Source organism: Pimephales promelas, chromosome 9 (genome assembly GCF_988280905.1).
Source record: "Pimephales promelas chromosome 9, fPimPro1.hap1.1, whole genome shotgun sequence".
In the NCBI taxonomy this organism is placed as follows: domain Eukaryota; kingdom Metazoa; phylum Chordata; class Actinopteri; order Cypriniformes; family Leuciscidae; genus Pimephales; species Pimephales promelas.
In genome coordinates, this window is record NC_142777.1 from 21,087,474 (window position 1) to 21,102,868 (window position 15,395).

The window sequence follows — 15,395 nt, forward strand, 5'->3', positions numbered from 1 at the left end:
AACAACCTTGTGACAAGTGACAACCCTGTGCACAAGCCACACCATATGATGTCCATTAGGACCCTCTGAGACAGGGGTTCTCAAACATTTTGGTGCCAGGGACCCCTTTCAGGGGAAAAAAAATTCCAAGGACCCCCCTCATATTTATAACAGTTATTGAGCACAAAGTTAATGTGTGAGCGGCAAATGAAATATTTTTGCACAAAATGAATGGTCTCCACCCAGGGTACTATGCAGGAATTTCTAAATAGCCTACTGAGGTAACGAAAGTGATCTTGCTAGGAATCACTTAGGATCCCTCACTTAGGGATTTTTGATGTTCTTGATCTACACATGTGCATTTTAAGGTGTTTTAAGGCCCCACAATTGGATAACTATAGATTTAGTAGAAGCATGTCAGTCAGTGGCATACATTTTTTTTTTTTTTTTTTTTTTTGTCAAGATGTCACGAAACACAATCACATATTCCAATCAGGAATGGCCTTAAAAGAGAAATGTTTCAATAATTAGGCCTATTCTGCACACAAATAAAGCCCATAAGCCTATAAATACAATGATAATGGCATTATGTTTAATAGGTGCGTGCGTTGTTAATTTGAGCTACTGTAATTAGCTAAAAAAAAAAAACATATATACAGTATATGTTAAATATATGAATCCATAATGTTAATCTCATGGGCACAGTATGTTTCTATTGACCTGCTTTTTCCTTTGTTAAAGTTGAGCTTGATTAATACTTTGCAAACTGATTGTTTCAGTCGTTTTTTAAAACTTTTATCTAAAACAGCTGTTTAGTTTATGTTAATTAAGGCCTACATCTTATCTCGCACTTTATGACCGTTGACTGAAACGTCGTGCGGGGGAACTTTGAGTTCACTCCGACTCAAACATTTTGACATTGACGAGCTATCGTTGTTAGTCTGCTGAAGCACCTCAGACGAAGGTCAGTATCATCGCGATGTGCATCCTTGCAACCTCAGTTGTGGGTACGGCCCTGTCACAATGCACTTTTATTTTGATAATGATCAGACTTCTAATGTCAAATCTACAGTAGCAGTGCTAGAACTGACTATTGTGCGCGCACGCGAGACACCGGCGCGCAATTACATGGGAATTTTTCCTCAGCAGTGGAAACAGGAATACTCGGTCATAGATAAGACAAGAGTGCATCATCCGAAACGGTAAAGTGTCCATTTTTTTATTTGTGTATAGGCTACATTATAAATGACTACAAAATGTCATGCCTTTTAAAAATACAGAAAAGAACCATTTGAACCAACGGGTTCATGCCGCCTCTCTGTCTCCTTTCTGGCGCACGTCCCGCAAAATCAACAGCAGCGAACAGTCTACTTGACGCAAAGACATAGATTATCTATCTATAGAAAACTTTAAGTGTCTACTTTGTATTGTTTTATGTTAAATGCTTTATATAAGTTACTTAGGAATAAACAGCATGTTTTCAGATGATAAAGAAAACATGACTCATAGCATGGAAAAAAACGTTAGGTTGTAAATTATTTCGCGGACCCCCTGGCTTTAGCTCGCGGACCACCAGGGGTCCGCGGACCCCACTTTGAGAACCACTGCTCTGAGAGACCATGATCCTTTCTCCATTGGAGCAATGCCTAAATAAAGGGAAAACCACCAAATGTTAAGAGTTCAGCTCCATGGTCTCCATGTGGACTGGGTTGAAAGAGGAAACGGTTCCTGTCTAAGAGCCAGGACAGGGGACTGAGGTGGGGTAAAATCTCTAGCCACGTGGGGCAGAATGGGCTGAGACACAATAACAGGTCTATGCAGCGAAAGTGGTGTTATGAGAGGAGACAATGGGTCAGGAGGAGGAGGCAGAGAACAAGATGTGAAAGGATGTGCAGGGAAATTCTTGGGAGAGGAGGAGGATACGCTGAAAAAAGTGGGAGATGATGGCGGGGAACTATATTGTGATGAAGAACTGGTGGGAGAAGTCGACTGACACAAAAGTTTAGAGCCATAAAAAGACGATTCAGGATGTAAAAGAAGTTCCTGGTGAAGGTTCTGGGTTGATGGTGATAGAAGAAAGCCTGTCTGGACCACTGGTTGATTTCCTGCTTTGGAAGCATCAGTTAAGTTATCATCAAGACTGATTCCTACTTTCAGAAGAACCTCCTTCTGCTTCCAATAAAAGTCATTGGCATTCATGGGGCCTGCAGAAACAGAGATAAGCCTTATATCAGACTTATTCGGAGTGGTCTTAGAATCCATTTGATTAGACATCACTGCTGAAAGAGAGAAGAAAATTAGACACAAATTAGTCAAAATATTTCGACAATAAATAATATCTATTATAGTTTTGGCCCTTTATCGGTTTAACTGCATGAATTTTGCGGCAGAACATTGTTTTGGTTGTGCTTCGGCTCTGTGTGAATGAACATGTATGTATGAACATGGTTCTTTCTCATAACTTAAAGAAGAGAGATCATCCTACTGCTCATAAAACATTCACTAAACTCTATCTAACACTTAGTATAGGGTTAGGCAAAAACACGTTTGGAATGGATAGTTTATTGACTCATTATTTCAATTGTAAATTTTGAACAATAGTGCACTTTTAATACTTAATTCAGAGGGGTTAAGTAACAGGTAACAATAGTAAAAACTTACCTTTTGTCTCAGTCTTTCTTGTGGTCTTCTTGATGTAGTGAACTGCAAGGTCTAAAATCTCTGCTTTTTCCAGTTTAGGATTTTGTAAACGCTGTGGAAGGGTGAAATAGAGGGAGAGGGTTGCGTCATTGTAATTTGAAGGTTTAGTCAAAGAAATAAAGGGAAGCAATTGATCATAATCTGAGTTAAAGCGAGGTAGTCTGTCTACTCACCGTATCTGCGGTGTTCTTGAAAAGCAGATCTCTTAACGCGTCCAGATTATGGTTGATTCGATCTCTTCTCTTCTTCTCTATCACAGGTTTTAACTTCTTAAAAGTAAAATATACATATATATTAAATTGTTAGTATGTTTTCAATTTTTCATTGCTATCATTAAACAACTTATAATATTTGTGGAATCAAATAAAAATGTGCAGATTAGTTTAAATATAGTCTAAAAGTTTAAAAAATAAAAATGTTCCTTTGAAAGAAATTGTTGCTTTTAAAGATCTTACTCTTTTGGTGCCTTCTGTCTTTGCCATGTTGAGAGTTAAACAGTCTGCTTTTCACGCCAATTCGCTGATGTGGGAAACTGCTGCTGAAATCTAACCAAACGGGAATTTCAAGCCTATGGAATGGCATTTGATTGGCGGAGAGGGGGTCGTCGTGACGTAGGCCGCGTGAGCTTTCTACCCGTTTCTACCCCATTCTATATGGCCTTTGCCAAACGATCAGTAACAGAAGTGTGGCAAAGTAAAACTGCATTCAATAGTAGCCTATGTCTAAATATAAAAGCCTAATAGTAAGCTATATTTAACACAGTCATTACTAAATAGATTCAAGTTTTTTATTGTTGCATATGCTATTTAAAAAGTCTGACTATCCATATTTTGGTGGCTTCATTTTCTGGTTAAAAAAGGCGTTTGCCATTTGATTGTCTGCTGAAACATTCAAATATCAGCAAATGGTTTTGAATAAGCAGCTGAGCACAATGCTTGAAGTAAAGTGCTAAAGAATAATACATGGACAAATGGCATCTGTCCTGGGATTTTGGTGATTAAATTACATAACTACACTACAATTGAAATTTCAAAACCTGCAGGGATAAGACCTTCATTTAATTAAAAAAATAAACTACTGATAAAAGTGTTGAATTTCCAACTGTTGACAAAGCTGGAAATAAAGATTAATATGGCCTTATTGAAACATTTTTAATAATTGTCATTTAACATCTAAAAAGAACCCGTTTAATTTGTATGTCAAATGGTTTTATTTAAGAAAATACAGAAAATACGATGCATTGAATTTAGTCGCGCGCCAAAGCGAGATTAGCTCGTGGCCACTAGTGAAAAGTACACGCGCATCCTGCTTTTTGTTGAAATGGGGGATGTGAGGAGGTGTGATACCCGGGCTTTTAGAGCAAATCTGTTAAGTGTGTTGTATGGGAGTGTTTTGATAGAAGTGTGAGCGATTAGGCCAACCATTATTGTCCCACGCTTATGCCTGCTTTGGAATGATGGATCACCAGGCGCGGTTGGTTTTGAAACTCTCTGAGATTTATGTAGACTAATGGCCTAATGTCAGAAAATACAATTGCTATTTAATTGTAATTTTGACGTGTTTTGTTGCGGCACGTCTACAATATAGCCTATAGAATTTCGTGTGATACAGTCTCTTCAAACTAACTTTTATTCGTCAAGCATAATTATTTGAGCACACACGAGACGGTTTAAAAAGAAAATGTAATTATTCACACACATCAAGAGAACAGCAAAAACACCACTTTGAATTGAAACCACATTCGAGCGCCTCAACCAAACGTCTTCCTCCTACGCATCGGAGAGGAAGCAGCAGTGATAAACTAACGTTACTTGAAATTACAGAAATACCTACGTTACTTTATTTTCATTGTGAGATTAAACGTATAAAATGATTGGATTCATTCTGCAATGCAATGTGCCTTTTCAACATTCATAAGGCTAATGAGTATTTAGGCTGTAGGCCTAGGCGTTCACATATGTAGGCTATTGTTAAGTAGGGTTACAAGCCATTGAAACAGTAAAATGTGCAATGTTATAATTTTCCAAATGGCTAAACTGTGCACTTTTTTATATCGACAATCAGACTATTTGAAATTCCAACATTATAGTCGCCTTTTAGTGGTTCTTTTAAATATAACGCATATGAATGGCTCAATCCTTCTTTGATAATCTTTGGCCATACCTTAACTGAATAGAGATCGTTTAATCCCAGTGGGGGGCTAAAGGGGTCATTATTGGCTCTCTTTCATCCAGTGCGTATGTAAATATTAATGAGGGGGCTTGCTGAGGGACGCACGCGATTGGTCCGTCTTCTTTTGTTATTCATTACGAGAGAGTAGGCGTGTAGTGGGTTAAGCATAGCAAGTTAATGTGAACTCTAAAACGATGCTCATAATCTCAGTTTAGAGGGAATTTGGTGAATCGCCATGAGCAAACAAGCTGTTGACATATCGGAACAAAAAGACTCGAGACGGGTAAAAGTTTCTGTTTCTGGTGCGATATGGCAAAATACTGTAGATGGCGATTTGTTCATGTTAAGGCTGCTAAGAATGATATTTTACCATAATATTCAAACTGATTGTTACAGGTCCCAAAACCCCTCATGGAGAAAAGGAGGAGAGATCGCATTAATCAAAGCCTAGAAACTTTGAGGATGCTATTATTCGAGAATACACACAATGAGGTAAGTTCTTTTATTTTTTAAAGACTCTATTTATTGTATCCTGTCTTTATGTCTTTATCTGACCACGTTTTGTCTGCCTTTTAATAGAAGCTAAAAAACCCTAAAGTGGAAAAGGCTGAAATCCTGGAAAGTGTTGTCCACTTCCTAAGAGCTGAACAAGAATCAGGGAATGGTCCTTTTCAAATCACTCGAGGAAAAAGGGCACGCACAGAGGAGTATGATGAGGACCTGAGTTCACCTCGCAAACGTCAGAGCTACAGTAATGGAATGAGGACATGTCTCTTGCGAGTCAGCCATTTTATTGCTAGCAAGAGCCATGAGTATGGGCAGGAAGTGGAAAAAACATGTGGAAACCTTCACAAATCACATCCAATGCTACTTTCTGCACCACCCCACATAGAGACTCAGGTGCATCTCTATGAGGATCCATCACTACCAGCACAGCAACACCTCGCTCATGCCCAACTGAGCAGTTCTTGCACATCGTCTGACTGTGCAAAGCTTGCACAAAGAACTGTCCTGTCTGCTCCCAGCATGACTTCAAGTCCTAAGCAACCTGTTATGCTCTGTGCCTCCATCTGGAGACCTTGGTAGAAGGTCATGTCCTAAGTTCCTGCATAGCTCCCCAAAGACTGCTGGAACAGCAGAACAATTCATCTCTGATGATTCAGCAGTGTGGGAACAACTCCTGGACAATAGATTATGTGAATTGTGTAAATTTTCAGCATGTGTAAATATGTGGATTTTGTACAGTAGATGCCAAAGATTTATTTTGTTATAAAAAGGCATTGAGAAATCTGTGCCTGGATAGTGTGTTTGGTGATCTTACTGCCAAACAAAGAAGATACACACACTTGTGTTGAGATGTATATATTTAGTTCAAATGTTGATGCCTTTTAAGACTTTTATATCAACTGAATTTTATTTCAAAACTTTTATGAAATCCATTTTTGACTGAGGAAATGTACTTAATGAGGTGGATGTTTCAAGAGTTTTGTTATTTTGTAAACGTATGTGCCAAGAAACTGTTGGAAACTTGTGGAAACTCTTGCAGAATTTAAAGTCGTTTTTATTTTATTTTTTATTTTTTTGGTAATTGTTGTAATTGCCATACATTTGTTTTTCTATAGACTGTTGAAAATGTTAATTTCATTACTTTGAGTGAGAGATTCTGTCTTAGCAAGCTTTTTGTTTGCTGTTATTTTTCTTTTCAGCAGAAAGTGAAGGATTTTACTTGGAACAAAGAATTAAACCTCGTTGGGGATATATTCTTTTATCTTTGTTTGGTCTGCTCCCGTTCCTAATATTTGCATGTCTTTAATTCATTTCCTGAGAGATAGTATTACAGCATTGTTCTTCAGTGTGAATGTCCAGAGTTCCAATGTGAGTGATAGCAGTTGAAAACTTGATAACAGACCTGGCATTTGCAGATATTCATTGGGCAATCATTTGGTCATCTCAATGATGTTGCACTTAATCTATGGATATAAAGTATTGAGGTGCAGATTGCTTAACCGCTCTTCTGCAAGAAACGCGGGTGTGGTCTTTACGGGCTTTTGGTTTGATTATTGGTGTTGTTGGAATTTGATAGTAGACAGAGGTCTATGAGTCACCCCGTAAAAAATCTGTAGCAATTTAGACTTCCGAAGACTGTACAAATATTATTACAACAAAAGATAAAGTTTTAGCCACAATTGACTCGCAAGCGTAGGCCTATTTAAAAAAAAAAAAAAAATCTGAGTCAGTTCAAATATTATTTGGTTAATTCTATTTACATTACACTTTAAGAAATAAATAACCCCAACTGTAAGGGTCCAAAATAAGGAATAGGCTATACGCCCAGTATCCATTTAAACTACATTTGTATTTTACTTATGTTAGTAGCCTATGCATTTAAATAGGTCGTCTCTTTGGCATTAATTTTTTTTTCTGAAAAAGCGATTTAAAAAAAAAAATCAACAGTTGTTTGTGTGCAGCACTGTTGTCAAGATGTGAAATGAATGTGTGCGCGCAAATGTTTTTGAAACTTGGACTGCGTCATGAGATCAATTCAAAGTCAATCCACTTTCATATAACAAAAGTTAAAGTCTGTAACTACTTCGTGTTTTTTTTTTTAATTTAAATTAGATTAAACCGACTATACAACATTACATTAAACCGACTATACAAAAAGATTTGATATAACTTTAAAAATTATTTTGATGAGTAAAGGCAGTGTAAAATATTGTTATAACTAAACCTCATCTACATCTACATGCCTATCACAATCCGATGGAAACATAACAAATATTTAGTGGCTAAAATATATCATTAAACAATAGGACCTGTGGAAAGTAGATTTACCACTAGATAGAATGGCTTAGTTCTACTTAACGCTCATACTCTCCCTTAAATCAACCTTCACGTGCAGCTTTGTTTCGCTTTGTCGCTCCGGATAAGCTCTTAGATAAATGAGTTTGAGTTGAAATGAGATTAGACCTTTGAGGGATGCCATGCACCGACTGATGCCTGAACCGGTTATTACAGACAGATAAGTCCCTAAATGCCATTCAACACAAAAGGTGTAAATACATTATCCTGACCGGATGCTTGCTTTTGTCTATTCTGATCAACAAAGAGCAATGCACGGAGTAAATAGCCAACATGCAGATGTGAAATAAAGTATTTTCTATACATTTTTAATTATGACTATGAAATGTTCTGATAGTTCTTAGGTTATCAAATAAAAAAGGGAGGCTTACTGCGCTTCTGAAAAATGCCAAAACGATCCGGTGCAACCAGGGCAGGACAAGATCAAACAGAACGGGAGAAACACCGGTGCACACATCTTCTTAGAAGCAAATTTATTAGAGGTGCTTAGTTCTTAGGTTATATTTGTATTGATCTACTGCAGGATCGTTACTCGTTTAGGCATATAGGCCTATAGCCCACACATAGACATTTAAACAATAGTTCTGTAATTATACTTCATTAGCTAATTGAACATTATTTTTGACTATACGTGATTAGCTCTAGGCCTATTGAAACTAAATAGGCTACACTCTTATTTAATTTAATTTTCCAAAGTACAATCATGCAGGCCTTAACTATTTTCCTCTCTCCTGTTTTCATTTCCCCTCAGCTCCATGTAATGTAGTTGTTTAACAACAATTAAAATATTTCCTAGAATTTACATAGCAGAACTCTATTTAATAAAATAAATAAATAAATAAATAAATTATAATAAATTAAATCTTTTTTTAGTTAACTATTTTGTTCATCTGTTTTGGCACTTAGCCTAGGCTGCCTATCAAGTCTAAAAACTTTTACTTTTCAATTAGGCCTACATTTATTTAAAAAAAAATTAGCTCTAAATGTCGAAACTTACTTTCACTTTATGTTATTGGTATCTCATTTGAAAATAATATTTGTTTAGTGTCTACATTTTCTGTATTTTAAACGTTTGGATCTGTCGAATTATTGTTTTCTCAGGAGGTGTGTAGGCTATCAGACACGTCTTGGAGCATCTTGCTTTCATAAGCCAAACTTAGGGTATAGCTATAGTCAACACCTTAGCTTGCCATTTTTCACACTTTAGGCCTAACTAGCACATGGTGGCATGTTAAAGATCTACCTCACTCTTATGAAACGTGTCTCTAAATCTGGTCAATCAATGCATGCTCTAATCAAACAAACAAGTTAAGGCCTATGTGGTTCATTTTTGCGCCATGTATGGTGAATGGTCTCGCTGTTGACATAGCTGTTGTTGCCAAATTACGCACGAGGAGAGGTGCTACTGTCACGGTCACCTCACTAATGGGAACGAACAACCATTAGCCTACTCCACCAACCCACTTCGCTAGTTCAATATGTTGTCTTTCTGGCAATTTGTCAAAAACTGTATAAATGTCAAAAGCCGACGCGTGTCATGACCTGGTTGTAAAAACAAAGCATGCGCAGCCTGGAGCGTTCAAGTGACGATTGAGGCGCGCACACTTATTTGACGTAAACGTGAAAAACTGTCACTCTTACATCAAACAACAACAGTTCAAGTGAAAAGCAGTGTATAGTTCTATTTTTAATCGTATATAATTATCAAACATAAATCAGATTACTGTTTTGTATTTACATTTTGGAGGCTTGCCGTACGCATTTAAAAATCTCAAATTGCCTATATCAGAACGTCAAAACCGTCCAACTTTTGCATAATTTACCCTGCTCAGCCCAGAAAAGTCTACTTCAAAAAGGATACCTCAAAGCCTGTCTGTTTAATTAGCTTTGCATATTATTGCTTCAATAAATACCTAATCCCTTTGCTTTTCGCCAGAGTTTACGATTTGGACTTAATGCTGGTGTGTTGGCAACCTGCTTTTAAAACGTATACAGGTCCCTTACAAGTAGCGCCGTTCTTTCAATGCCTTTTATTCATGTGAGTTAATCCCCGGCGGGTGGGAAATGAAGGGGGACAGGTCCCCCTCTACGGGATATTAATTGAGGTAAGCATCCACAATGCGGACGTCTGTGCTTCAGCGCTTCTCCATTGCGCGTCTGATGGCCTGTTGCGCAGGGGCGGATACACACCCTGTTGACCGAACGCTTCAATGACATTACCCCGAGCAACATCTGGCCGTATGCACCACTCGCCTGCCCCTTTAATTAGAAAACGAGTCGCCTCACTGCTCAACAACTCTCAAGGCATTGCTAGATGGTGATGCGCAGCCAATGTAAAGTATTACATGACCAAGGTCTTGTGCTTTTAGGAATGTTGAAGTTTTTATGCATACAAAGCCATATCCTCCTGGGGCCCATGGAATGGACTTCTGTCCACTGCATGGGCATTATATTTTAGTGAATTTCTATGACACCACATGTGTTCATACATGTGACTGTTGTGATAAAACATGTTTAGCACTACAAGTGAAAGAAATTATGCATTATGAAATATTTAATATTATTATGAGAATGTTCCACAATGACATGAAAACTTGGGGTCTCAGGAGGATATTACATGTTTCTATATAGGCAATACATTTATAAATAGTTTTAGTCAAATATCATATGACCTGAAGAAAAACTTGCTGCCATTCAGGCCTACCCAGAATAATTAATAATAATAATTATAATAATTAATAATAACAATATAATTAGGATTACTTACAGGCTCACACATAAACAAGCAGATGATGCGGATCATGCGTATCAATCCTCCTGTCTCTGACCCAGTTACCATTAGGATATGAATGACGTCATTTCATTTATCTTGGCAGCGTCATTCGCACTGATTACAGTACCCCCCCCCCCCCCCCCTAATACATCTAATACCATCTCTAATATCAACATGAACTAAAAGACACGATGCAAGAGCATATGTCAGGAGATCAGCGATTAAGATGTACTCAGTAGCCTACTCAGGATGTCTCAGGAAAGGATACCTAAAGTGAATTTGCGCTGGACATCACCTGACCTTGTGTCAACTTGTATTTCTATATTTGAAGAGTTCAGATGCAAAAGCCTCTAAATGCCATTTGAAATTTTCTTCTTTAATGATGATTTTTATCAAACTTGTATAGCCTATTTAAGTTCAGTAATTTTACTTAAATGGCAATGATAATTACCTATTAATTGTTATTTAAGTGAAATTACTTAACTTAAATATTCAAGTTTAATAAAAATCATCATTAAAGAAGAAAATTTCAAATGGCATTTAGAGGCTTTTGCATCTGAACTCTTCATTTATTTTTCCAACACATAAAACCTAAGCCGCAATAAAACCTCATACTCGATACACCCTTGAACTCAACAGACTCAGTGGCTCAGTTGTCATCAAGAAGACCTGAGTTCAAATCCCATTCTCGCTTACGTTAAATTGTTGTGATTATATCAAACAAAGTGGCCAAAACAATATTTCTAGTGGCCAAAACAACATTTCTCCAACCCGGTATCACGACAAGACATGAAATAATCACGTTGGTCCACTTTGGAAAACGTTAAATGTCACGGTTTACCCCTCAAACGTGAAACTTACACTTAAACTTAAACTTACCATAACGACCTATTGGTTTTCAATAAACTGAGAAAAATGGAATTTTGTTTTATTTACGATCACTGAGAAATGTTCTATTATTTAAAATGCAAAAAAAGAAGAAAAAAAAACATTTATTATTTTCAGGGTGAAAAGGATTCATTTGCCTTGATCCACGCCGAAAAAAAAACGTCTAAATGTCAATGAAGCAGCCTAAATGGTCCACTTTGGAAAACTTCAGTGCCCAACCCATGTGTATCAGGACAAGACATAGCCTAAAATAATCACGTTGGTCCACTTTGGAAAACGTGTAGATGTCACGGTTTAACTGATAGTGATAGTTTAAACTCAAAACCATAAATAGGTCTATACTGCCCTCTTGTGTCAAATTATATTTCTAGATTTATTTTTCCAACACATAAAACCTATAAGCCGCAATAAAACCCATCCAATACTCAGTACACCCTTGAACTCAACAGACTCAGTGGCTCAGTTGATAAAGCGATGGGCTTTAATCAAATCAAGAAGACCTAGCTGTGTTCAAATCCCATTCTTGCTTACGTTAAATTGTTGTGATTATATCAAACAAAGTGGCCAAAACAACATTTCTAGTGGCCAAAACAACATTTCTCCAACCCGGTATCACGACAAGACATGAAATAATCACGTTGGTCTACTTTGGAAAACGTGTAGATGTCACGGTTTACCCCTCAAACGTGAAACTTAAACTTACCATAACGACCTATTGGTTTTCAATAAACCGAGAAAAATGGAATTTTGTTTTATTTACGATCACTGAGAAATGTTCTATTTTTTAAAATGCAAAAAAAAAAAAAAAAAAACTTTTTTTTATTATTTTCAAGGTGAAAAGGATTCATTTGACTTGATCCACGCCGAAAAAAAAAACCGTCTAAATGTCAATGAAGCAGCCTAAATGGTCCACTTTGGAAAACGTGTAGATGTCACGGTTTAACCCCCTCAAACGTGAAACTTAGACGTTTGCGTTAACACGCTCCAGTGGAGAGATAACCGGATGTTTCTACACGCAATCGCCTCTGCCATAACGACCTATTGGTTTTCATTAAACCGAGAAAAATTGAATTTTGTTTTATTTACGATCACTGAGAAATGTTTTATTATTTAGAATGCAAAAAAAAAAAACATTTATTATTTTCAAGGTGAAAATGATTTATGTGCCTTGATCCACGCCGAAGAAAACGTCTAAATGTCACGTTTTTAATGAAGCAGCCTAATGAGTAAAATGTCTATTTTTCCGGCATCCCCCAGCTCCTTCTTTAAGCAAAAGGTACGCTACCACAACCATAACCTTTTAAATACTCGACCTAGTTCCGTTGCTTAACGTGAAGAAACTCCTAACTTCAGTGCCCAACCCTGTGTATCTGGACAAGACGTGAAATAATCACGTTGGTCCACTTTGGAAAACGTGTAGATGTCACGGTTTAACTGATAGTGATAGTTTAAACTCAAAACCATAAATAGGGCTAGCAAGTGCAAACGAGGCAAGCCAAGAACAAAATGGTGACTGACAGCGACTGAGCTGGAAAAATAAATGTGATTTTATTTTTTCACAACTGTTTCCCCCATCATTTTGCAGATAAAACCCCAGGAACAATTTCTACTCAACTATATTTTTTTTCACAAAACTTGGTTAACTGTGCATGCAGGAGACTTTATCCTGTGTTTATTAACTGCATCTGGTTGGGGGAACAAATATTTTATGATTTTTCTATTTCTTAATCTCTCCCTGTTCAAGCTTGTACTATTCTGAACAACGCTAGAACCTTCCTATTGTTAGCACTTTTTAATGTTTTTACCTCCTTAAATTAATAACTTATTGTATTCCACATTCATAAACCATTTAAAAATGTTGTTGAACAATATGTGTATAATGTATAAAATGTCATTTGAGTAGTCTCAAAAATACAAAAGTCTAGTTTTTACTTTATAGTAAGTTTGTAGTGCTGTCTTTAGTTTGTGCACTCTGGTTTTCATGTTAACAATTCACATTCTTGAATAAAGTCTGAATTGAAAGCTTAATCAAAAGCTAAGCAAATTATTTCTTCTATTCAGTTCAGCCCTGTATCACCCCAACCCCAAAATGTCTTAAAACTGTCAATGGACAGCAGACTGATAAAATCTCAAATCAGCATAGCAAATTATGTTTGTAATGTAATATAAACAATGATGTAAAAAAAAAAGAGTCTGAACATAGATAAACAAAATTTATTGATAGCCTAACAGCATCAAACAAAACAAAAACCTACAGAATTATGTTAATAGACATGTGAACAAGCATGGGTTATTAGTAGGTACATTCAGTCTCTGAGTTTCACTGGATAAGACTAGCGTCACAACCGAGTAATCCATTTAGGCCTTCCCAACAGCTTGACCCTGAGCCCGCTGGTACTCCTGCTGTAAGCTGGACAGAACTTCCCGATGCTGATCCGACTTCTTCTCCATCTCCTTCAGTAAAGTTTCATAGCGCTGACTGAGATGAAGAGGAGATCAGTTAGAGATTTGAACAGAATCAAATGCAGTATGAGTGGTCCCTATTCATACATACATTTCACCATTGATGTATTCCAATCTCTTGGCAACTGTTGCTTTGGCTTCATCTAAATCTTGTTTGACCAGAACTGGTCCAATTAGTTTGTAAATTGTATTTTGGCAATCCAAGAAGGCAAGCTCCTATAGAGGGATGACATATGTGGTAACCCATGGCAAACATACATAAATAAATAAACATGTAAATTTAGAAGATATTTGTATTGTAATTGTATTACCTCCTTAACAATATTATTTTCAGTCAACTGTGCCTCCAGTTTCTGTCGTGCTGACATACTTTTACTGACTTCTGCGAAAATAAAGTTAATAGTATCTGTATTCACAATTAAGAAATGAGAGAAAGGACATTTTTGCGTGCGCAAAAAATGCAAAGCATTTAAAATCTAACACATTTAAACACACACACACACACACACACACACACACACACACACACACACACACACACACACACACACACACACACACACATGAAAAACACTTCTTTATTGAGTAAGCAGATAAATATGACAGCTCTGAACAGGTGCTAAATAACTAAATCAAGTCCAATTTGAAAAACTGACAGTGACAGACACTTTCTCAGTGCGTTGTAAAATATATATCAAATAAATACAATTTTATGAAAATGGATGTTAACACACGCAAAGAGTGTTGAAATGATTGCTAACATGGACAGCTAGCGTTGTGATGTATAATGTTACCTTTTTGCAGTAGTTGATATTTCTCCAACTCAGACTGTAATTTTTTCTGAATCACTTCAGCCATCACACCAGTTATTCTGATTTCGGATCACTTTTTATCTGGATAACTTAAACAAAAATATATATCTTACAACAAAAGCAGTCAGCAGCACACGGATCATGCAGTCTGTCTGGGGCGCAGAGGAAATGACGCAATGTTCTTCATGTTTCGAAAGTGTCACTTCGCCATCTAGTGTTTCGGTTATTCATTTTCGGTCAAGATTTTGGTTTCTCCTTCAAATAAACGTCTTGAAATGGCCATCAATCAGGAAATTATAGTTTTTCCTCATTTGCTTACAAATATGTTAAATATGCTATCTAGTGGTCAATATAAATAATTTTCATATTAGATTCCACCAATATTTACAGTCGTAGTCCCCCTCCTGTCCGTTTGGGGGAGTCTATCTGCTTTCATCAAACCACCAGAAGTGACAGTAAAGCCAATATGGCAGCGCGCATGGTTCAAATACAAACGTGAAGGTCTTTTTCGCTTGTACGTGAACACATATTATCCCACTTGCTGGTAATGTGAATTTCATTATTCTTTGTATCACAATCAAATGTATCGTTTGTTTTAAATATGTACATGAAGCTGCTTAGTAACCATGATCGATTAATGTGCTATATCTATATGCATGCAATGATGTATATTGTTATTATTACTACATTCATTTAACTGTAACCGGTGTAAAGTACTTCTCAGTGCTTGAGTTCTACTGTTTCAT

At 36.8% G+C, this 15,395-nt stretch overlaps 4 protein-coding genes across 4 annotated transcripts in view; 2 read left to right on the forward strand and 2 right to left on the reverse strand.

Annotated features, from left to right (window-relative positions):
* Positions 1-1,592: 1,592 nt before the first annotated feature.
* Positions 1,593-3,161, reverse strand: her11 (hairy-related 11). The gene is made up of 4 exons (XM_039665630.2): positions 3,135-3,161; positions 2,853-2,948; positions 2,641-2,731; positions 1,593-2,258 (listed from the first exon to the last, which is right to left on the reverse strand). Exons 1-4 carry the CDS (start codon positions 3,159-3,161, stop codon positions 1,660-1,662), a joined length of 813 nt encoding a protein of 270 aa, XP_039521564.2. The 3' UTR covers positions 1,593-1,659.
* A 1,855-nt stretch (positions 3,162-5,016) lies between these two features.
* Positions 5,017-6,538, forward strand: her5 (hairy-related 5). Its single transcript, XM_039665774.2, has 3 exons — positions 5,017-5,134; positions 5,248-5,343; positions 5,431-6,538. The coding sequence occupies exons 1-3, from the start codon at positions 5,087-5,089 to the stop codon at positions 5,935-5,937; spliced, it is 651 nt and encodes a 216-aa protein (XP_039521708.2). The 5' UTR covers positions 5,017-5,086; the 3' UTR covers positions 5,938-6,538.
* Positions 6,539-13,574: 7,036 nt separating this feature from the next.
* pfdn6 (prefoldin subunit 6) lies at positions 13,575-14,826 on the reverse strand. The gene is made up of 4 exons (XM_039665660.2): positions 14,632-14,826; positions 14,149-14,219; positions 13,929-14,053; positions 13,575-13,853 (listed from the first exon to the last, which is right to left on the reverse strand). Exons 1-4 carry the CDS (start codon positions 14,693-14,695, stop codon positions 13,733-13,735), a joined length of 381 nt encoding a protein of 126 aa, XP_039521594.2. The 5' UTR covers positions 14,696-14,826; the 3' UTR covers positions 13,575-13,732.
* A 239-nt stretch (positions 14,827-15,065) lies between these two features.
* mrpl11 (mitochondrial ribosomal protein L11) overlaps positions 15,066-15,395 on the forward strand; it is a 36,471-nt gene continuing 36,141 nt past the window's right edge. The window contains exon 1 of the mRNA XM_039665662.2: positions 15,066-15,193. The gene's annotated coding sequence lies outside the window, so the exon portion shown is untranslated. The remainder of the gene's footprint in view (positions 15,194-15,395) is intronic.